Source organism: Aquarana catesbeiana, linkage group LG02 (genome assembly GCF_042186555.1).
Source record: "Aquarana catesbeiana isolate 2022-GZ linkage group LG02, ASM4218655v1, whole genome shotgun sequence".
Classification (NCBI taxonomy): Eukaryota; Metazoa; Chordata; class Amphibia; order Anura; family Ranidae; genus Aquarana; species Aquarana catesbeiana.
The window spans coordinates 596,815,430-596,838,614 of record NC_133325.1 but is presented as its reverse complement, the minus strand read 5'-3'; the positions used below and the strand labels follow the sequence as shown (position 1 = coordinate 596,838,614).

Below are 23,185 nucleotides of genomic sequence, written 5' to 3'. Positions count from 1 at the left end.
GCCAGCGGGTAGATCAAGCCTGCTTTTTGTTACACAGACCCATAGGTTTTCATTGTGCAACATTATAACCTTGGGCACCATGTGGGCTAGACGTCAGCACACTATCTGCTGATGCCATCAGCTGATAAGGAGGAGGTCGGTCACCTGAACAGCATCCTTGTTTCACCCGTCAGCATTGGGGTCACATTAGCAGCATTGTGGAGAGAAAATACGTGAGCAGAGATGTCGATATATTAGTCAGTACCAGTGTGCAAAAGTGTATTTGTTTTGCAAGAAATATCTCTAATGTTGGGTGTCCCAAGTGTGTGGATGCCGCAATATGTAAAACTGTTGTTAGGGGTGCCTCAAAATTGTACATAATTTTAAAGGGTGCCTTGACTGGAAAAAGGTTGACAAATACTGGTTTAGAGTAAACTGTGAATGAGGGATCCACCAATATTGCGCTCATTCAGATGTTAGCAGCATTATAGAAAGTATGGCACAAAATCACCGTTGACATATGTGCTCACATTTTAATTTACAGGTGTGTGCAAGGTGATGGAGTAGTTTGTCCCTTTGAGAAAGTCTCGATTGGACTCAACACATCAGGTAGGCGGGGCCGTGACGTCACCGCACTGGGCAGATTTCACTGCTGGCTTTCGAGCATTGGCCGATAGCCACATTTATATGCTATAGAAAGTGTTTGATGTACTACACTATAAGCACTCTTTCTAGATGCAATAATCTTTTTGCAGAGAAGCAAGGAAGGTGTTCCTTCGTTGGGTGTTGTAGGCACATTTGACAACAGAAAGCATGGAGGAGACGTATCCTCAATTTGCAGCCTCTGGACACAAAATTTTGATCCGTTTTGGGGCCATACAGCTGTAAAGGCTGCCAGACTTGCAAAAGTGGGGACATCCCTTCACTGGGAAGTGGATTTGGCCCTCAAAGACTACTTCGGTTTTGCCTTCTGGCACTTCTTCTGATGTAGAGGTTTACTCTTTCTTCTTATACTCATCTTGATAAACGCATCCAAGCCATTACTAAATATGCTCTCACCCTTCAGAAGGTGTGCATTCCAGTTACTTCTTGCAAGGCAACGCAGCTGACCAGAATTTAAGCCACAGGACTCACCTCATGTGAGCCAACATGCAGTCCCAGGTTAGAGAGTTTGCGAAAGGAGTCTCCTAACCAGTCTACAAAGGCAAACCCACATAAGCATCTTATTTAAATAGGACACAGCTGGGTCCACAGCAGGGACCACCCATTTTATTTTTTTACAGAAGCTTTCTTCCACTACATATTGCTATGTAAACCATAGGCCCAGAATATTCTGGCAGTGTCAGCTTTAGGTTTTTGCAGACCACCTACATGAGGGGACTCACCGTCACCCTTTAAGAGTAGGAGATACTGGAGATTGGCGTGTCCCCAAAGGATTCCTCTTTATCAGAGCTGGCTTCATCCTCAGAATCTTATTCCACTTCCTCCTCTTTCTCGTCCAACCACAGCCTGAGTGGCAGAGTAAACTCCCAATTTAACCGAGGACTAAGAGCCAAGACCATTTAAAGACCCCTCAACACAAATTCTTGAGGATTTCTACCAATTGCGCCAACACCATTGTGAAGGCAGCAGAAGGTACTTGAGAAAGTAGCCCAAAAAGCAGTAAGTGAGAAACCGATGTTGCTTCAGAGCCAGAGCAAAGCTCAGCAACCCAAATTCTTTCTTACTATGTCTCAACATCTTAATGGTAGAGTATAAAAAGGGTTTGTAACCCCAACACTTCATTTTCCAAACATGTGCCTGCTGCGCCATGTACTTGTATGAGAAAAGTATCCTGTTCTCTTTGTATTGCTTTCTTTTTGTGAAATCACTGGTGTTCCTGCAAGTCCCTCTACTTTCCTATTAAAAACTGGCCACACTAATCAGAAGAACAGACCGTGGTATTCTCTAGCTATGCTGAGAACTCCAAATGATCAAACTTGTCCTGACAAGCCCCTGCTGCACAGCCATACACTGGGAAGCTCAGTGTGCTGCTACTTCTCCTCCCCAGCTCTAATACAGCTGAGAACAGAGGGAATGTGATCACTTATAAAAAGGGGAAAAAAAAAAGTATTTCTATATTTTTTTTATCTCTATACAAAAATGTTTTGCCTTTCATTTCTATTTTTAACTGCTTCCCGACCAGCACACGACGATGTATGTCGACACAATGGTGCGGGTGGGCAAAAGGGCATACCCGTGCCTCCCTCCATCATAGCTGCATAGCGGGCGCGCCACAGAAGCATGCCCTTAGGACTCTATGTCCACCTGTGGCCCGCGATCGCAGCAAGGAGGGGCAGAACAGGGAACTGCCTATGTAAACAAGGCCTTTCCCTGTTCTGCCTAGTGACATGTCAGGGATCCACTGCTCCCTGTCATCGGGAGCAGTGATCTCTGTCATGTCCTAGGTAGCCCATCCCCCCTACAGTTAGAACACACTGAGGGAACACAGTTAATCCCTTGATCGCCCCCTAGTGTTTAACCCCTTCCCTGTCAGTGACATATATACAGTAATCAGTGGCAATTTTTAGCTCTGATCACTGCATAAGTGTCAATGGTCCCAAAATAGTGTCAAAAGTGTCCGATCTGTCCGCCGCAGTGTCACAGTCCCGATAAAATATATATCGGCCTAAAGTGAGGAAGACATTTGTTTTTTTATATACTTTTGGGGATATTTATTATAGCAAAAAGTGAAAAATATTGCTTCTTTTCCCCAAAATTGTCGGTCTTTGTTTATAGCGCAAAAAACCGCAGAGGTGATCAAAATACCAAAAGAAAGCTCTATTTGTTGGAAAAAAAAAAAAAAGGACGTCAATTTTGTTTGGGTACAACGTCACATGACCGCACGATTGTCAGTTAAAGCGGCGAGTGCCATATCGCAAAAAATGCTCTGGTCATTAAGGGGGTAAAATATTCTGGGGCTGAAGTAGGGCTGGGGAAAATAATCGATTCAAATCTTGAATCGAGTTGAGAGGTCAAATTGATTCAAAATTTAAGCAAATCGATTTTTTTAGATTTTTTTTTTTCACCGCGCCGGTCCTGAGGCGCTGCGGGCATGAGTTTTTAGGCGAGGCCACGGCTTTGGCCTAGTCCGCGGCTTCGGCTGGACGCCGCAGACTAGACCAAAGCCGTGGCCTCGCCTAAAAACTCATGCCCGCAGCGCCTCAGGACCTGCAGGCAAGGAGTTTTTAGGTGAGGCCGCGGCTTCGCCTAGTCCGCAAGGCCAGACGCCACGGACTAGGCCGAGGCCACAGCCTCGCCTAAAAGCTCATGCCCGCAGCGCCTCAGGACCGGCGCGGTTCCCAAAGAAAAAAGAAAGAAAAAAAAAAAAAAAACTTGATTCGAATCGTGTATCGAGTTTTTTTTAAGAGAATCGAAGATTTTTTTTTTTTTTTTTAAGAAATTCTCCCAGCCCTAGGCTGAAGTGGTTAAACTAAATGGGTTGTTTTACAAGTAATCGTTTACAATCACTTTAAATTGGTACCCCAAGCCTGCCTTGTTGTCTTGCGCAGTGTTGCCACCCCTCCCTCACTCTATGACATTAACCAACCCCCCGAGATGCAGTGAAAATGCGCCCTCTAGGGTGAGGGAGGGAAACCACTATTCACGCCCAACTTCTACACCTATAGCAAGAACGTACCACAATGGGTTAGAGCGGAAATTCACTACCAGTGCATTTACAGTTTTTGATGCAGAGCTGCGCCTGGCTAGCTCTTTGCCATCACATTAGGCAAAGGGTCTTCAGGGACAGGGCTAACTGTAGAGCACCCCGCCTGCTAATTTACATGCTGCAACCACCTGCCAATGTGACTGCCATATGTGGAAACTATAACCAATGGTGCTTACAGGCCCTTCCCTGTTTTTAAGCTAGGAGATTAACATCTGTAGGAACCAAACCAGGAAAAATTACATTTGCTGCAGAGCGCTGAGGCTCAGCAACATCCAGCAGTTCATAGGAAATTAGTGTAGATGAAGGAAAATCTCTAGAAAGAGAGAACAGGTCCACCACCTACAAATAATTGCAAAAAGCCGAGGCAGGGATGGGAATCGGTACAGTTATGCAGGGCTGGGTCAAAGTTTTGCTGTTTGCCAATGTCCAATTACTTGACATAACCCAGAAATAGAGAATTAACCTTCCTTTATCCTGCGATTTACAATTAAATATACATTTAATATTCTGCAACAGAGAAACTGCAACTACAATGTTTTTATTCTATGGGTCCTCCGCTTTCAGAAAATATAGGATGGGGGGAAAAGACTAAGAAGTTGATTTACTAAAACTAGAATGCGCAAAATCTAGTGCAGCTGTGCATGATAGCCAATCATGTTCTAACTGCAGCATGATAATCAATCAAGTTCTGACTGCAGCTAGTTCAATTAAGCATGGACAATAAAACCTGCAAGCCGATTGGTTTCTATGCAGAACTGCACCAGCTTTTGCACTCTCCAGTTTTAGTAAATCAACTTCTAAGTGTTACTAAACCCACAAAAGTAAAATCAGTCTGTATCTGCAGTAAAGCATGCTTATTATACTTACTGTGGTACCTAAGGAGTTAATCCTCTGCACTGTGTAAAAAGGCTCTTTGATCCGGTCTTCTCTGACCCTCCCCTTCTACCACATGTCCCCAATCTATCTGCTGATAGAACAGAGCCTTGGGGGCAAGCTGCACATGCTCAGGTTGGTGTGTAGTGCTAGAGAGCTTTTTTCTTTTTATTGGGAGAGTGAATGTGATCAGCACAGGGTCAATCAGCACTGTCCAGACAGAGGGTTAGGGGTCACGCCAACTCATTGGACAATCATGAAGATTTCAATCATGAAAATGAAAACTCTTCCTACAAGCTTTAGCCAGTGTTCGGCTAGACACTGATAGAAGTCACAAGACTGCTATATACTGCTGATGGGAAAAGGTATTTAGTAGTTTTGATTTACTAAAATAATTGCATTTCCATGTTCTGTGTACTGTGGGCGACCAGATATAGTGAATGTGGGGTCCTGGGTTTAGTAACACCTTAATAAGGGTTTTCCCTGCATCCAATTCGCATAGCAAGACATTTTGACTGGCTCTCTATGCAGCGGCTCCAGTGCGAATTACACAAGAGTCCTGTGCATCTTCTGGTCCATTTCAGGTCCGAATTCAGCCAAAAATTTGTGCTGAAATTGGACCTGAAATGGTGAATGGCGACGCACCGGACTCCTGCCGTGAGTCGGCGCGTGCTGTTGTGTGAACTCAGCCTAAAAGGGAGTTTCTCCACCAAAACGTTGCCCATTCGAGGTCCACATGCCTGAGCATTTAAAAGTTGTGCGTTTTTACCATGTTTTACTGCAATTTTGTTCAGGTCACCAATGTAAAGGCAGAAAAACGCCTGTAATCTACCCCAAAGAAGCTCATGTTCTTTTTTTGTCCCCAGGTCGTTTTTCAGGCGTTTTGCTTCAGGTGACAAAACACTCAGATGTGAACAGGTGCCATTGAAATGAATAGGATTTTGCTTGTTGAGCGTTTTTCAGGCGTTTTATGAGCTGAAAACGCTCAGGTGTGAATGCAGCCTTATACGTGCTTCTACTGTATGCTGGATTTGTTGACACATAAGAGAGTTCATCTAGAGAGCCCCACTATGCCCGCCCTTTTTTGCCCAGCTGCTCCATTCATAGAAGCCTTACTCCAGCTTTTTTGAATGGAACAGGATCTAAGAAAGAAGGACGGGTGGATGATTTATACGACTTTCTATGAAAAAAACAGCAGGGCGGAAAGCACGGGCATAGTCTTACTCTTTTGATAAGAGCTTGTGACAGCCCCTTAGTTGTATTAATACCTAGCACAAAAGAGGATTATAGCAGCAGCAGGGGAGAGGGGCCATGAACAGAGAAGGAATTCAACTAAAAAAAGAGGAGGCATCAACACAAGGGACACATTCTACTGGGTGTAAATTCGGTCCCTTGTGTGCGTTTTTTTTTGTGTGTCTGCACTTAGGGCTAGTTCCCCATGCTGGTTTTGAGTGGATAACATCCTGTGCGTGTCACCAGGACTAGGAATACAGAGATTCGCATCCTGCACACCTGTGGACCCCTGCAAAGGACTCTGGATTCTAGGGCTGCAACTAACGATTTTTTTTCATAATCGATTAGTTGGCCGATTATTGTTTCGATTAATCGATTATTCGGTTAATAACCTTTAAAAAAAAGTGTTGTGTATAATTTAGTTAATGTGTGCAACTTTAAAAAAAGGTAATTTATTCTTAAATATCTCTATGCAGTGGTAAATATAAATAACCAACTATATGGTTAGGGAGCAAAATATCGAATCCACTCTGAGCATAACAGACAGAAGAGATATACTGTATATACTATTAGAGGAGAGATATACTGTATATACTATTAGAGGAGAGATATACTGTATATACTATTAGAGGAGAGATATACTGTATATACTATTAGAGGAGAGATATACTGTATATACTATTAGAGGAGAGATATACTGTATATACTATTAGAGGAGAGATACTGTATATACTATTAGAGGAGATATACTGTAAAAACTATTAGAGGATATATACTGTATATACTATTAACCGCTTCAGCTCCGGAAGATTTTATCCCCTTCCTGACCAGAGCGTTTTTTTGCGATTTGGCACTGCGTCGCTTTAACTGACAATTGCGCGGTCGTGCGACGTGGCTCTCAAACAAAATTGACGTCCTTTTTTTCCCACAAATAGAGCTTCCTTTTGGTGGTATTTGATCGCCTCTGTGATTTTTATTTTTTGCGCTATAAACAAAATAAGAGCGACGATTTTGAAAAAAAACGCATTATTTTTTACATTTTGCTATAATAAATATCCCCCAAAAATATATATAAAAAAATTTTTTTTCCTCAGTTTAGGCCGATCATATTCTTCTACATATTTTTGGTAAAAAAAAAAAAAAAAAAAAAAAATTTGCAATAAGCGTTTATTAATTGGTTTGCGCAAACGTTATAGCGTTTACTAAATAGGAGATCGTTTTATGGCATTTTTATTAATAATTTTTTTTATTAGTAATGGCGGCAATCAGCGATTTTTATTGTGACTGCGACGGTATGGCGGACATGTCGGACATTTTTGACACCATTGTCATTTAAACAGCGATCAGTGCGATTAAAAATGCACTGATTACTGTGTAAATGACACTGGCAGTGAAGGGGTTAACCACTAGGGGGCGGGGAGGGGTTAAGTGTGTCCTAGAGAGTGATTACTAACTGTAGGGGGATGGGCTCTGTGTGTGACGTCACTGATCTCTGCTCCAATGGACAGGGAGCAGAGATCGAGTGACACTTGTCACTAGGCAGAACGGAGAGATGCTTTTTACAACGGCATCTCCCCGTTCGTCCTCTCCGTGAGGCGATCGCAGGTATCCCCGCGGCGATCGAGTCCGCGGGACCCGCGACCCGGCTCACGGAGTCCCCAGCCGGCGCGCGCGCAACCAATGGCACGGTGGGGAATTCAAATGGACGTACAAGTACGCCCATTTGCCCAGCCGTGCCATTCTGCCGACGTACATCGGCGCGCGCTGGTCGGGAACCGGTTAAAGGGTGAATCTGGTAAATATCATCAGACTCAGTGATCAAATTTTTTTATTAAAAACAAAAACAATGTCTTCCTTAAAAAAAAAAAATGTAATTTTAAGAACTTCATTCTTTAATTCAGTAAATGTACAAAGATTTTTCGTCTAAATATTCTCGTCTGAAAATTGATCCGTGTGGCCAGCATAAGGCTCCCTACACACCTATGCAGTTTGCTTTTCATCTGTTTCTGCAGTGCTTTTTGCTGTGCGTTTTGATTTTTGTGCACGTGATTTTGCTGCGATTTGCGTTTTTGCATTTTTTTGGCCAATTTGTTGTTGGGCAGATTAAAAAACACAAATTGCTGCAAAAACGCATTCCATGCTTTTCTGCAGCTTCTCTATTGAAGTATATTGAACCAAAAAAAGCACCGTTTTGCGTGAACGTGTCCCATAGGAAACCATGTGCATGAACTGTAGTGCGTTTCTGCAAAAAAGCACCAAAAAACACATAGATGTGAACTAGGTCTAAGATGTTTAGTAACATAGTGAGGTGAAAAAAAACTAAAATTAGCCCTTTATAGTACAAAAAAAGCAGATAATCACTACTGTAAGGGGTTAATTTTTTGTAGTGTAGAACTGTGAAAATAATATTTGCAGTAGCGATTATTTGCTCTTTTTGTACTATAAAGGGCTCATTTTAGTTTTTTTTTAACCCCATTATGTTACTGGCCAATTAATCGATTATGAAAATAGTAATCGATTAATTTTATAGTTGTCGATTAATCGATTAGTTGTTTCAGCCCTACTGGATTCACCACCTTGTCACTGCTATTGAGGACCAATCTAATATCATCTAAACAGTGAGTCTCTTTTCAACTGGTATATCCAGCAATCAATCACAGCCTGAACTTTTAAAAAAAAAAATATATATATATTTTTGGGAGGCTCTGTATTTTGACTCAGCTGACTATATTTTCCTATCCAATCTATATGCGGTGCTATCTTTAATGTTTCATGGAAACATGGTGCTGAATGACTAACAGGCTTGTTGTGGATCTATTGTTTCTCCTTGACTCAAGTCGCATGCTTGCATGACAGCGTGCTGCATTTTTTTTTTTTTAATATATATCATCTCTATGATTGACAGTGCTACATCCAGAAATCAAACCTGTCTTGTTCACTAACTATCAGGAATACTTTCTAGCCAGAATTGCATTTATTTGTCTGAGATAACCAATGCTTTCTTTAACATTGTAAAGACTTAATGCAGCAACTCTATAGGCATATAGGGAGTCTGGAGGTCCATGGTTAAGCACAATATGGGTACTGACTTGTGCTACCAAGGTTTCCCGGAACTCACCTGCCTAAACATATGTAAGCATTATATATTAAGTCACACTTAATGTCTTGAGACGATTGACACGTGTGGATGACTGGGATATGGATAAGTGACAACGTTGTCAGTTTTTACCTTATGCAATCTCCTATTGTTTATGCTTTCCTTTCAATGATTAAAATGTTTTTCTACTAATTGTTCTAATAAAGTTATATCAGGTTAAACCGCAGTTTGTTCCTTTTCCTTCACTGAAGGTAAGGACACCTTGGGTCCTATCCCCAACTCCCCTTTTATTTTGACTACTTCTCCTGTTCTGACAAGGAACACCTCCCTATTAGGTGAGCCGGTAACTTGTTACCTGAATTAACCAACGATGTTGGTCATCAGGACCCCGCCCATTGCGTTTTTTTATTACGATCTAGTTCCCACCACAAAAAGGCTCTCCAGATCTGTTCCTTCCTGTGAATTTTTGATGTGTTCTGGTGCATTTCCAGATGTGGTCTAGATGTTTTTTCTTCTTGTTTTCCATTATTTTAACCCACTATACTGAGGTCTGATGCATTTTACCACATTCCAGTACAGTTCTGTGCAGGATAAATGCAGCATGTTCTACATTTCTGAAACTGGAAGCACTGGTGTGAACTATGCCATTAAAAACCATGTAATCTACTTTCTATGCATTTTGGATGCAGAAAGAGAGCACTAGACGCACATGGTGTGAACTAGCCCTTAGGCTTTAAAGGTGTGGAAGCCACAAACTAGCAGGAGCAGCAAAAGTAGCCAAGAGTTGGCCTGCATTGTGGGAGCGTACAGATAGGCAGAGAAAACAGATACAGTGATGAGCTCATCGGTGTGCAGCTTCCAATTTCAATAGAAAGCAGATCTATAAGTGCTACTGAACTGCAACAGAGAGAAATCAGGCCTCCTGCTCTGCCAGAAAAGGTTGTATGGCTAAACGGTGCAAATCTTAGAACTGGGTGAACAAAAATGTAAATTCTCAGGCAGGTAAAACAGCCGTACTTAATACAACTGTATTTACTGCATCTGTGTATCCAGTTTGCCTGGATTTCAACATTAAGACCCCTTTCACACTGGGGCGGTTTGCAGGCGCTATTGCGCTAAAAGTAGCGACTGCAAACCGGCCCGAGGGCTTTCACACTGGAGCGGTGCACTAGCAGGACGGGAAAAAACTCCTACTAGCAGCATCTTCAGAGCGGTGAAGGAGCGGTGTATACACTGCTCCTTCACTGCTCCTGCCCATTGAAATCAATGGGGCAGCGCGGCTATACCGCCGGCAAAGTGCCTCTGCAGAGGTGCTTTGCGGTGGTTTTTAACCCTTTTATTTGTCGCTAGCAGGGGGGTAAATCCGTCCCGCTAGCGACTGAATACCGCCGCAAAAACGACCGTATAATTACGCTAATAGCGGCGCTTTACCGCCGATGCACCTCCCACCCCAGTGTGAAAGGGGCCTAACTTAGCCCACTTTTAGGTTAACCAACATACATAAAAGGATACTAAACCAAAGTCTGCATTGTCATATTTTACAAAATCAAATTTAAAGAACGCGTTACCCCAACATTTATTCCCAAATATGTGTCCGTTGTACCATGTACTTGCGTTAAAAAAAAATATCCTGTTCTCTATATATTGCTTCCTTTTTGTTAAATACCTGGTGTTCCTGACAGTCCCCCTGATTTCCCATTTCAAACTGATCATGCCAGTCATATCTTGCCAGGCATACATCCCAGCGTGGTCAGTTTTCTGGCTGTGCTGTTTTGCCATTCATTTCCATTTTCTGAATGGGTTGTTTTACAAGGTGAGGGTTCACACATACAGGTAATCTGGCTGGCTCATATTACACAACTACTGTAAATAAACAATCTTTAAGGATCCAGGATGTCAAGATAACCTTGTTTGTCTCAATGTCATCTGCCAGACGCTACAGGAAAAACAGAAAACCAGGGTAAACCTATAAAACTGTGAAAAGCAAGCTGAACAGTCAATAACTGGCTGATCTTCCTGTCACAAGTATAGTTATCAGATCGCGTGGCTAACAGGCTGCACCTTTAATTTAAAACGATTACCTTCTGTGCTTAATCCGGGGCTTGATGTAAACTTTGCCACATCGACTATTTTCACAGCAAACTGCTGTCCAGTTTCTCGGTTTATGCATCTTCGGACAACACTGAAGGGACCCCTGTACACAAAAAAAAAAAAAAGAAGAACAAAAAAGGTGTTAAAAAATAAAATGATAGATATATATCTATATATATCTATATATCTATATATCTCTATATTTTTTTTTTTCATTTATATTATACACACACACATACACACACACACACACACACACACACACGTATATGTAGTGTATATGTAGAGTAACAGCTTGTTCACTCACACACGCACAATGCCGTATGAAAGGTGATCCACATTCAGATAGTTTTTCAGAGGATATTTGACAAGCATGAGGTGGCATTATGGGTGCTTCCTCACTGCCCGTTCTAACCCTGTGAATGCCGCACTACAGTGCCACAATTGCATGCTTTGCAAATGGTTGCAGGGTAGTTGCGGCCCCATAGGGTTGCATTTGGTGGAGATGCCTGCCAAAAGTGATGAGCGGTTTTGTTTTTGCTGCAAAGCATAACATCACTCTTGCAGCGTGTGTACAGCCGTGAGCAGCTGGATGCCAGTGTTTAGGCATGCGGTAAAACCAGGGCTGGTTTAAACACGCCCTGCCCACTTCTGTGAAACAAAGCTTTACATTCTTTACATCCTAAAAATGATGCATTTTTATCAGGAAAACAATTGATATGATATCTTTTCTTAACACAAAATGACACAGCAACAGCAAATTAGATCTATGGATAAAACTGCCACTTCAGGAAATTGACTAGATTCGAATTGTTCCTTTATGAAGCAGGTTAAAATGAGTAATACTTCCTGATTACTAGAAGCTGAGGTTATTAAAACATTTAACAGTGTTATTATGCTTCAAAAGCAAGCAGATGTAGCAAAGAAATTCTCCCATATGCAGAAATCATACTCCTATTTATATGGATAAAAAACACGCATGTCAATTTTATTATACATTTTTTTCCTTGAATCGGGTATTAAATAAACAACATCCATTATTCAAATAGAGACTATAAAACACATATGAATGGATTAGCTAAGAATTAAGAGCATATTTATGCAAATGAGATTGTGATTTATCAAGCAACCGGAAATATTTTCTGGATTTGGCAACCCCCATCTGCACATTTGGAAATATGTCTATGATATCTTGCTTGTACATTTTTACCACACTACTGCATTTCTGCCTTTTACTTTGTACATCATAACATTATGATCACAGACACAATTATAAATTGGCTCACAGCTAATTCTAACTGCTAAAATGTACAATTTACAAAAAAATAATATTGTTCCTATTCTAAAATGGCTATGACTGGCCATAAGCATGGAGGTGTTTAAACGAAAAACAATTGTGTGGGGGGGGGGGGGGGGGCTTTATCAAAACTGGAGCAGCTGTGCATGGAAATCCCAACACACTTCCTGTCTGAGGCCATAAACAGGTCGAAATTCAGACTATTGATCCATCTATGGGCAGACTGGTTGTACTGATGTTGGGCTATCAGCTTAAGTACATCCAGCCTGTCCGTTTTTTTTCCTTGCATGATGGTACAGCTGTCAGCAGTGATTACTGTATTCTGGACGGCAAAGAAACCTCCTTTCCCAGACAATGACAGTTGCGTAGAAATGCACTGAGTGGAGCTTGTATCCTGTGACGTCATTGCGCATGCCGGTGGAAGTTCCGGCGGGCCACCTTTGATTCTGTTAAAGTAGAAGTAAACCCTCCAATCCGATCGCTGCCATCTTGCCTCTGTTTAACCTGCAACTGCCATGATGCTGCACATGTGATCCATTATGGCACTAGCCATTGGATGGTTTGGCAGTTTGGTTGAGAACACAACCAATGTGACGGTTAGCATTTATGGCATACCGAGAATGTTAACAGTTTTTTGAAACTATCAAAAATCGATGGGTTTACTTCTGCTTTAATGCGGTTTACTTATTCCTTACATGTGAGTGCAAGCACAAAATAAATTGTATTTGGTTTTCTGGGTTGCACTAGGCGTTTTTCATTTCTTTTAAAAGGTTCACCGCATGGGATGTGTATGAGAAACGATACAGGAAGCATTGTAGTGGAGCCATAAAGTGAAAGGGATGTCGTTAAAGAAGCCTCATATATTGGAGTCGCATCCTATGATGTTTGCCTATGTGTCACCTGAGTTCATATGATCTTGTTTGTTTATTTGAGATCCTACTTTTCTGGGAGGTTTTTTTTTTTTTTTTTTTTTTGTGGTTCAGCCCAGTGGAGAAAAAAAAAAAAAAAAAAATGGAGGGGCTCCAGATGAGATCACTGTACTAACCAACCATACGATTTTAGTACAGCAATCTCCCTGCTGAGCTATTGTGTTCCGACAGGAGCATTGGCTGAGAGTGCTGATCGGATGCCAATCAGCAGATGTTTTTCGGTCATGCCTCTTCTACAGAAGTCGAAAGCACAGCCGGTTCTGTTGAACAGGACAAAACCAGCCGATATTCAGCCCGCATGTACCAGGCATAAAAAGGGTGTGAACGCTGGTGCCATGGATATCCTTAGAATACTGGCTCATTCTGGGATTTGCACTTGGCTATAATTATTTATTAAAAAAAAAAAAAAAAAAAAATTATTAAAAACTTTCAGAATTCTTCTTCACTGTGGTGGACTTTATTGAATATAGTTGAGGTTTACTATATAAATTCTTTGGACTTTGTTACACAGTTTTTAAAAAGAGATAGCGCACCTGTTTGGGGTCAGAATACAATAGCGCAATGGGAGGGATCCCCCCCCCCCCCATCAACACTGACTGTTGCATAATCTAAATTGCATAATCTATAGGGTCTCTGCACTCTGGATGAAGGAACAAGAGACAACTTTGGGCAAAAATATTGTTCTAAGGGTGATGTTAGATCAACAAATTAAAAGGGGTTGTAAAGGTTCGTTTTTTTTGTTTGTTTTTTTTTTAAACTACAAACAGGTTATACCTACCTCCTCTGTGCAAGGGTTTTGCACAGAGCGGCCCTGTTCCTCCTCTTCTGGGCCCCCTCCCCCCCCCCCCGCGCCGCTCCTGGCTCCTCCCCGCATCGAGTGCCCCCCACAGAGAGACCAGCTTTCCATGCGGGCACTCGTTCCGGCGCACTCCCGAGTCCTGCTGCTGCGTCTATTGACTCAGACAGCAGAACTCGGCCCTGCCCCCAGCTCACTGGATTTGATCAGTCACAATGTACACAGCCAGTCAGTCAGAGGGGGTCTGTGCCCTGTGATGGCTATAAGCCAATCCCAAGTGTAAACATCAGCAATGTTTAGACATATAGGCCCCTTTCACACTTGTGCGACTTGGGACTGCAAAGTCGCATAACAAGCCGTACCCCATGATTTCAAATGAGTAACGTTCATATGTGTGTGACTTCAAGTCGCAGCAACTTCAAAGTAGTCCCGACACTACTTTGATGCAACTTGAGTTCCATCGGCCTTAAGATTACACAGGCATTGCTTCAAGTCGCAGCAAAGTCGCGTGACTTTCAGGTCGTACAAGTGTGAAAGAGGCCTTAATCCATTCATGCAAAGGACGCTCCCCTTCCTCACTTGGGGATTGGCTGAATGTTTGTGAACTCAGGCAGGAAGTAGGATCAGCAGAACAAATGTAAAGGTGGAGGGTCCTAAAGTGCTAATGACCAAATGATTATGGGATTTATTTCTTTATTTTTTTAAGGTGGTTGGGAAGGGGGGGGGGGGAGTGTGTCATACAATATTAAGGCAATGGTTTATCAAGCACAAATGTGGAGTGAAGAACACACACGCAAGTTCATTATAGGACACTCCAATGCAATATCCTACCACTTTCTTTTGGTAAAATATAAAAAATGAGGTAGCACAGAGTAAATAGACACCCAACACATCAAGTCCTAAAACTGTGCACTCCCATGAAAGGACAATGACGTTGGGTACACAAAATATTCATAAGCGATACTTTAAATGTTCAAATTTTCCAGAAACTAGCCTGTGCAGTCAAAGGGTCCTAATAGATCAAAATTTGTGCAGCTTTGAAGATGATCAATGATTTTATTGTTTAACCTATAGGCATTTTGGGCCCCCTCAGAAGCCTGACTGAAACCATCATGGCCTTACTTGCTGTCACAACCATTCGTCCAGGCTGCACAAATTTCCAGGAATGTCCTCTCCTCTTATGGCTTCCTATAAATGTCAGAGCCACCTAGTGGCCAAAATGCAGTATATTTTTCTGAAACAGCACATTTTGGCCACTAGATGGAGCCAATGATCATAGGAAAAAAAAAAAAAAAAAAAAACCTGGGAAAAATTTGTGCAGCCTGCTCAGTTACTTTTATTTAAACCTTTTATTTACAATTCACACAGTTTGGAAAAACACTTGAACAGCATGGCCTATCACACAATACAGATTTATTATAAGTCCAAAGCACTCAGCGCCAAAGCTATGATTTGGATTCCTACTTAAAATTCACAGTCATGCAATAAACCTTATGGGTTTTAACAAAGGAAAACAAACAAATGTGTTTAGGCCAAAATCAAAAGGCACAGCCACAAACACACTTTGTTCCCTGAAACATCTCACAGTGCAGCAACCCATATGCACTAACCATTCTTGTGTTCCAAAGTGGTACAAGGAAAAAAGTATTAGTGTTATTGATGAGAACATATTGTGCATTACTGCCTGGGTTTACCATAAAATGTATTCTTGTTGAATTTCCCATTTCACTATTTCGGTTACTGTATTATAGCAAAAAGAAGAAGGGGCAAAAGTAATCTGTATCAAAGAAGTCTCAAATGTCAAATAAAATACCCCACACAAGAATGAAAGTGTTGTCATCCAATATATTGGAATGGATGTTGTATTTACTCATCACATACTAGAAAGGAGTAATAGGACTCTGATATAATGGGGTTAACCCAATTGGTCATGAAAAACTGCTCACATTCGCTTCATATTAAACATAGCACTGCATGCCCTTGCCCCCTATCACATGTAAGGAGGTTAGTTGCTCACAGAACCAGAGGGGTAGAAATTATAGTCTACACTGGAAAGAAATCCTGATTGATAAAAGCATGAAACCCAACAAGTGCTCATCCTGTATATGAACAGCCGATATAAATGAAAAACTTTGAAATGAGGAACAGGCAAGTTCAATCACTATATCAGTGAGATCTGTAAAGAGAAATTCTCAGTTCCAGACAGGCTCCTTGGTACATGGAGATGTGCATTGCTACAATTCATAACAGATCACCAAAATGACAGTCCGACATACAAAAGTATTGGTCACAGAAGTAAATCAGTAATCCATATCAGTGTAGTGCACCAGGTTGATCTTACAACCACGTCATACTACACAAGCCTATAAATCAGGTTTACCTGTAGCTACACTTGTTATCTCTTAAACCTGCACAATTTCGGAGATATCCCTGTATTTGAATGTGCCGACGTCATCGGCACATGCGCATTTAAGCAAACCGAAGCAATGGCATGTACGTGCTTTAGTTGTACTGTGCCATTACCAGCGGCTCCCCCACGCATGGGAGTGACGTCATCACGGCTCCGGCCAATCACAGCACCGGAGCCACGATACACCCGGAAGTAACACACACACACACACACACCCCCACCTCCCCGGAGAGATATCGGCCGCCGGAGCGGTGAACGAGGACCGCTACGGGAGCTTTGATCTCAGGTAAGCAATTAATAATGAGCTAGTATGCTATGCATACTAGCTCATTATGCCTTTGTCGTGCTGTTTTGTTTTTTGTTTTTTAAAGGGTTTACAACCACTTTAAAAATTCTTCTGGTGCAAAGACTTCAGAGGCACAGAATCAATGAAAAACTGACATGTGCCACACCACTATGGGGTGCTTAGTCATAGCTTGACTAAGGATTACTAAAGAATGTTTTGGCTGGACTTATGCTTTAAAAAGGATAAGCTCACCTTTGTGAACATGTTACATGTTTCACCCGTTTTTAGGATTGAACATGTAACATGTTCCCACTCCTGCAGCAGCTCACTGATCCGAGTCCTCTCTGTGACATCAGGTGGAGAATCTTCTCCCTGTACCTGCTGTCACCATTTGAAAACAGGGCGCCTGTGTCATGCTCTGAGCGCAAGGCAGCATCAATCATTCACAGTTCTGCGAATGAATGAACTAGAACTACCGACATTCCTTGCGGCTGGCGGCTTGTAGTTCTCAATGAACTACCAGGGCATTGTTGAGCACTCTAGATAGTTCATTGAATCTTCCTGTCATTGCTTACACTGAGTCTGTAGGAGTCCTGTGTGGCACCCACAATCTGCTCATCACTGGTGCAATGCTTTCCAGGCTCCTACAAAAAATAAAATAGTAAATGCTCATTTTTTTTACCTTTATTTTTAAAATGAGCTTTTCCTTTAATTCATAAACAAGGAAAAAGGGGCGCCTCTGAGTATATATCAGCAATCATTTATTCAACAAACAATATCCACTCACATGGAAGACTGTAATGTTGCGTTCCAGTACGTCTCTGAGTAGAGGAGAAGATGGAGGACTACAAGTCTCAGCGGGTCCGTACAGTGCTGACCCCACATCGGATCCTGGCGAGGATGGGGTGAGGTAACTGGGCACAGCCGGGGCTCCCTCAGATCTTCAGATGGCGCTTCTGGATTAGAATAAGTTCGGGGTGACACAGACCATCTGTCTGCGGGTTCCAGGGATGAGGCTGTAAGGACGCCAAAGCCGATCACCGGGCGTGCTGCGGTGTGTGGTAAGGCTCGTATGGCTCCGTGAGATGGGATACGGCCGTGCAGGGAGCCAAAACGAGGCCTGGAGGGCAAGCACAGCGCGGCGCTGGGCTGTGACGTCACAGCTATGCTCTGCAAGATCTGCTCAGATCTTGCAGAGCATAGCTGTGACGTCACAGCCCAGCGCCGCGCTGTGCTTGCCCTCCAGGCCTCGTTTTGGCTCCCTGCACGGCCGTATCCCATCTCACGGAGCCATACGAGCCTTACCACACACCGCAGCACGCCCGGTGATCGGCTTTGGCGTCCTTACAGCCTCATCCCTGGAACCCGCAGACAGATGGTCTGTGTCACCCCGAACTTATTCTAATCCAGAAGCGCCATCTGAAGATCTGAGGGAGCCCCGGCTGTGCCCAGTTACCTCACCCCATCCTCGCCAGGATCCGATGTGGGGTCAGCACTGTACGGACCCGCTGAGACTTGTAGTCCTCCATCTTCTCCTCTACTCAGAGACGTACTGGAACGCAACATTACAGTCTTCCATGTGAGTGGATATTGTTTGTTGAATAAATGATTGCTGATATATACTCAGAGGCGCCCCTTTTTCCTTGTTTATCTTTTTAGCTTATTGGACCTTGCTTCTGGTCTTTTTTATGGTGGCAGCCCTGACTGACTTCTCCTCATATATTTATATATATGAATACCCATCTTGCCATTGGACTATTTAGGAACAGTTATCTGAGGTATACCTGCATTGCGCCTTTTTTACTTGTTTAATTTTCCTTTAATTCAGGTAAGAATTAGAAAAAAAAAAAAAAGGAAGAATAAAATCTATTCTTTACATACAAGCTAGCAAAGTACCTGAATGGCTAGATTGAAAGCTCTAACGAGCAGGGCCCTCCGATTCCTCCTGGATTGAATTGTATTGTCTGCCCTCATGTTGTAAATTGCTGCGCAAACTGTTGGCGATATATAAATCCTGTATAGTAAAAAAATTACACACTCCTGTAATGTACAGTAATACCAATCTGACCCTAGCAGCTTCCTAAGAGAGGGATAGAATAAACCAATATCTACAGTAAGCTGCAGCTTTTCGTTTTGCTTTGCAGTGGCACTGGAGATCAGAACATAGATCAACTCTCCCCAATGGGGATGGCAATAATCTGAGAGGGGTTCTATATCCCCATCACTGTCCTAATTAAAACAAATAAATAAAACAAAACAAAAAGTGACAAATACTTTAAAAGGCATCTTAATTAGGGTCTATACCAGAATGTAAAACTATATTAATTTCCACATTGTACAGCAACCCCTTACTAAATATCAAGGATGCATTGCACGCAAAAACATGTTAATTAATGGATTTAAATTAAATTAAAGAATACCTTTTTTCCCCAGCACACAATACAGGACTAACACAAAATATTAAAAACACATCCACTAGCTGGATACATAAGACACCACCTACCCAACGCAGAAGTGAATGCAAAGAGTACAAATGACGACAGTACATGAATACAGTAGTCCATTCACACATAAATATTCATCATTAGCTTTTTCATTCAGTAGTGATTTTGAATGCAGACTGCTCGTCTTGGTAGACCAGGACCCAGACTGCTGGCATCGTGTCTGTCTCTTTACAGGGCTCTCAATAAATCAGCTGGAAGTTTGTCTTTTCTGCTTGTGATGTCTCCCATCACCAAGCTGGAATGAGTCAATAAAAAATGGTCATAACAGTAGGAAAGACAATAAAAGCTTGGTGTGATGGCTTATTATAAATAGCCGCGACTAAAGAGAAATGTGTGACCGGTACACTTTCTGCAGCATCTGTTAAGAGTGTTTAATAAAATGTGAAATTATAAACAATACTATTTTAAACTGGTAGTTAAATTCATTGCAGTGTGTCCGAGTAATGTAGAATGCCATTTAAGATTGCTCTTGTAATAGGCAGAGAAAACAGATGGCTTTTTAAGAACTAATGTAAAAGGAATCATAATAAAGCTTCATCCAAGCAGATATTGCTTTCTGATTGGTGTAAGTTATAGCATCTAGTGTGCAGTGCCAGGATTTGAGCTAATGCCTCGGGTTTCTTAAAAATGTACCGCTTTCGGGGCGTGGCCTGGACCAGTATGGTGTGAGGCGTGCAACACGGGAGCTCCGCTTGAGAAAAATCCGTTTCCATATATCCTCTGGCTAAAACTGACTTTTTCTTCTATCTCACAAACACAGCTTGCTTCCTCCCACAACTTCTGCCATCATGTCGCCTCCAAAAAAGGTGAATGACACAACTGCTAAGCTGGACAAATACTGGCTAAAGGAGAAGGGGACTCCAGGAGAAAATGGCGCTGACGCGTCCTCCTCAGATTCAGCAGAAGAGGACACAGCCCGAGTACTGGAGACAATTTCGGATTGCAAGAGCACCTTAAAGCGGTGGGCCAGCTGAAAAAAAACAATTTTTAAAAGTCAGCAGCTACAAACACTGTAGCTGCTGACTTTTAAAAAAGCACACTTACATGTCCAGGGTGCCCACGATGTCGGCCTCCCGAGGCCGACCCGTCCCTCAGCTCTTGGGTCCTGGCACCGCCATTCGAACTAAGGGAAACAGGCAGTGGAGCCTTGTGGCTTTACTGCCCATTTCCTACTGGCAATGCGCGAGCCGCGTGGCACTTTGTGAATGGGGTGCGCTGTGTTCTGGAAACTGTGTGTGTCCCAGAACATAGCGTGCCTCATTCCCCAGAAGACAAAGCAAGGAGGAGAAGACTGAAGATCACCGCGGTGTAGGAAGTGGCAGATTAGGGCGATCTGCCTAGCAACAGCCATTTCTGGTGAGTTAAAGAAAAATTTTTTTCCATTTTTTTTTTCATATTTTTAGGAACAGTTTGATGTCTGTTTTTTTTTTTTTAGGGTGGCCCTCCACTTTAACGTGCAAGATAGAGGAGGTAGAGATTGATGTATCCCTGATTAGACAGGACTTACAGAAGCTCAGGGAACGTGTCACAGAAACAGAGACTCGAATTAGCCTCATGGAAGATGAAGTGCCACCATTACAGATCGCCACCGAACGAATGCAGCACCAACTGAACACCATACTCTCCAAACAGGACGACATGGAGAATAGGCTGAGACGCTGTAACCTGTGTTTCGTCAGACTACCTGAAGGAGCGGAGGGCTCTGACCCCTCTATTTTTGGAAAACCTGCTAATTTCAACCTTTGGGAGGCCCACATTTTGCTCTTCTTTCATGGTTGAACGAGCACACCGCCTAGCAGCTAGACCTGCTCCGCAAGGTGCACCACCCCACACATTTATTGCAAAGCTCCTAAACTTCAGGGACCAGGATGCCATCCTTCGTCTCACAAGACTGAAAGGCAACATCTCCTTCAGGAACGGTGAGATCAAGGTGTTCCCGGACTTCTCCGCGGAGGTCCAGAAGAAAATAGCTCACTTCATGGAAGCCAAGCGGCAACTCCGGATCCGGCATTAAACCTATGCTATGTTGTTCCCAGGCTCCGCGTGGCGGGAGAGGACAGAGCCCATTTCTTTGACACACCGGAGGTGGTTTTCGCGGACTGGGAGACCGTGCAGCTCCCAATCAGGCCCCTGCAAAAGATTTGTACCTGATGCTGGCCTCCCTTGCCCTACTAAGAGAGACCACATCCTGACTTCCTGACAAGCTTTGGAAAGATCACCGGATAAAAGGTACTGTGACAATGACCCCTGTCCCACCACTGAAACAGAGAATGAGAACCCTTCTCTGTGCGCAAACATTTCACTATATACCCCTTACTCTGGAACTTCTGGGCTAAATCCTACTCTCTTACCCCCTGACTCAAAATACCCATGGTAAAAAAGTGCTGCAGCCATCACAACCTTTAGACTATCTCAGGCTGCTACCCGTTCTGATGCCCGGGTCTTGGGTGCACTCTCATATCCTGCCATTTCCCCCTTGTTTGCTATCCTGTGGGCCCAGAACTGGGGGTCACTCCCCTCACACTGCTGTCCGTTCTTCAGCAGACGTTCGTCCCCCTAGACACGGGAGTCTCTTTGGACCCCATTGTTTCAATTCATGAACGTAATGTTGGTACTGTAAACCAAGTAATGTTTCCCTGGCCTATCTGAGCGCACTTTTCAGTCGCGGGCTTGATCCCAGGATGCTGCGTACCCAGCCAGACCAGTGTATGTGTATAAATATGCTTAAAGTTTTGTTATAAGTTTATCGTTCTTCAATTTTTAGTTATGATGCGCAAATACAGTCAGGTCCATAAATATTGGGACACAGTCACAATTCTAATCTTTTTGGCTCTATACACCACCACAGTGGATTTGAAATACAACAAGATGTGCCTTAACTGCAGACTTTCAGCTTTAATTTGAGGGTATTTACATCCAAATCAGGTGAACGGTGTAGGAATTACAACCGTTTGTATATGTGCCCCCCACTTTTTAAAGGGACCAAAAGTAATTGGACAATTGGCTGCTCAGCTGTTCCATGGCCAGGTGTGTGTTATTCCCTCATTATCCCATTTACAAGGAGCAGATAAAAAGGTCCAGAGTTCATTTCAAGTGTGCTATTTGGAATCTGTTGCTGTCAACTCTCAATATGAGATCCAAAGAGCTGTCACTATCAGTGAAGAAAGCCATCATTAGGCTGAAAAAACAAAACAAACCCATCAAAGAGATAGTAAAAACATTAGGTGTGGCCAAATCAACGGTTTGGAACATCCTTAAAAAGAAAGAATGCACCGGTGAGCTCAGCAACACCAAAAGACCCGGAAGACCATGGAAAACAACTGTGGTGGTTGACCGAAGAATTCTTTCCCTGGTGAAGAAAACACCCTTCACAACAGTTGGCCAGATCAAGAACACTCTCCAGGAGGTAGGTGTATGTGTGTCAAAGTCAACAATCAAGAGAAGACTTCACCAGAGTGAATACAGAGGGTTCACCACAAGATGTAAACCATTGGTGAGCCTCAAAAACAGGAAGGCCAGATTAGAGTTTGCCAAACATCTAAAAAAGCCTTCACAGTTCTGGAACAACATCCTATGAAACAGATGAGACCAAGATCAACTTGTACCAGAGTGATGGGAAGAGAAGAGTATGGAGGAGGAAAGGAACTGCTCATGATCCAAAGCATACCACCTCATCAGTGAAGCATGGTGGTGGTAGTGTCATGGCGTGGGCATGTATGGCTGCCAATGGAACTGGCTCTCTTGCATTTATTGATGATGTGACTGCTGACAAAAGCAGCAGGATGAATTCTGAAGTGTTTCGGGCAATATTATCTGCTCATATTCAGCAAAATGCTTCAGAACTCATTGGACGGCGCTTCACAGTGCAGATGGACAATGACCCGAAGCATACTGCGGAAGCAACCAAAGAGTTTAAAGGGAAAGAAGTGGAATGTTATGCAATGGCCAAGTCAATCACCTGACCTGAATCCGATTGAGCAT

At 42.8% G+C, this 23,185-nt stretch overlaps 1 protein-coding gene across 15 annotated transcripts in view; it reads right to left on the bottom strand.

Moving 5' to 3' along the window:
* CASK (calcium/calmodulin dependent serine protein kinase) overlaps positions 1 to 23,185 on the bottom strand; it is a 508,902-nt gene that overhangs the window by 405,161 nt on the left and 80,556 nt on the right. For all 15 annotated transcript variants that reach the window (XM_073616292.1, XM_073616297.1, XM_073616294.1 and 12 more), the window contains exon 2: positions 10,973 to 11,085. In XM_073616292.1, coding sequence (XP_073472393.1) covers positions 10,973 to 11,085 — 113 coding nt within the window. The remainder of the gene's footprint in view (positions 1 to 10,972; positions 11,086 to 23,185) is intronic.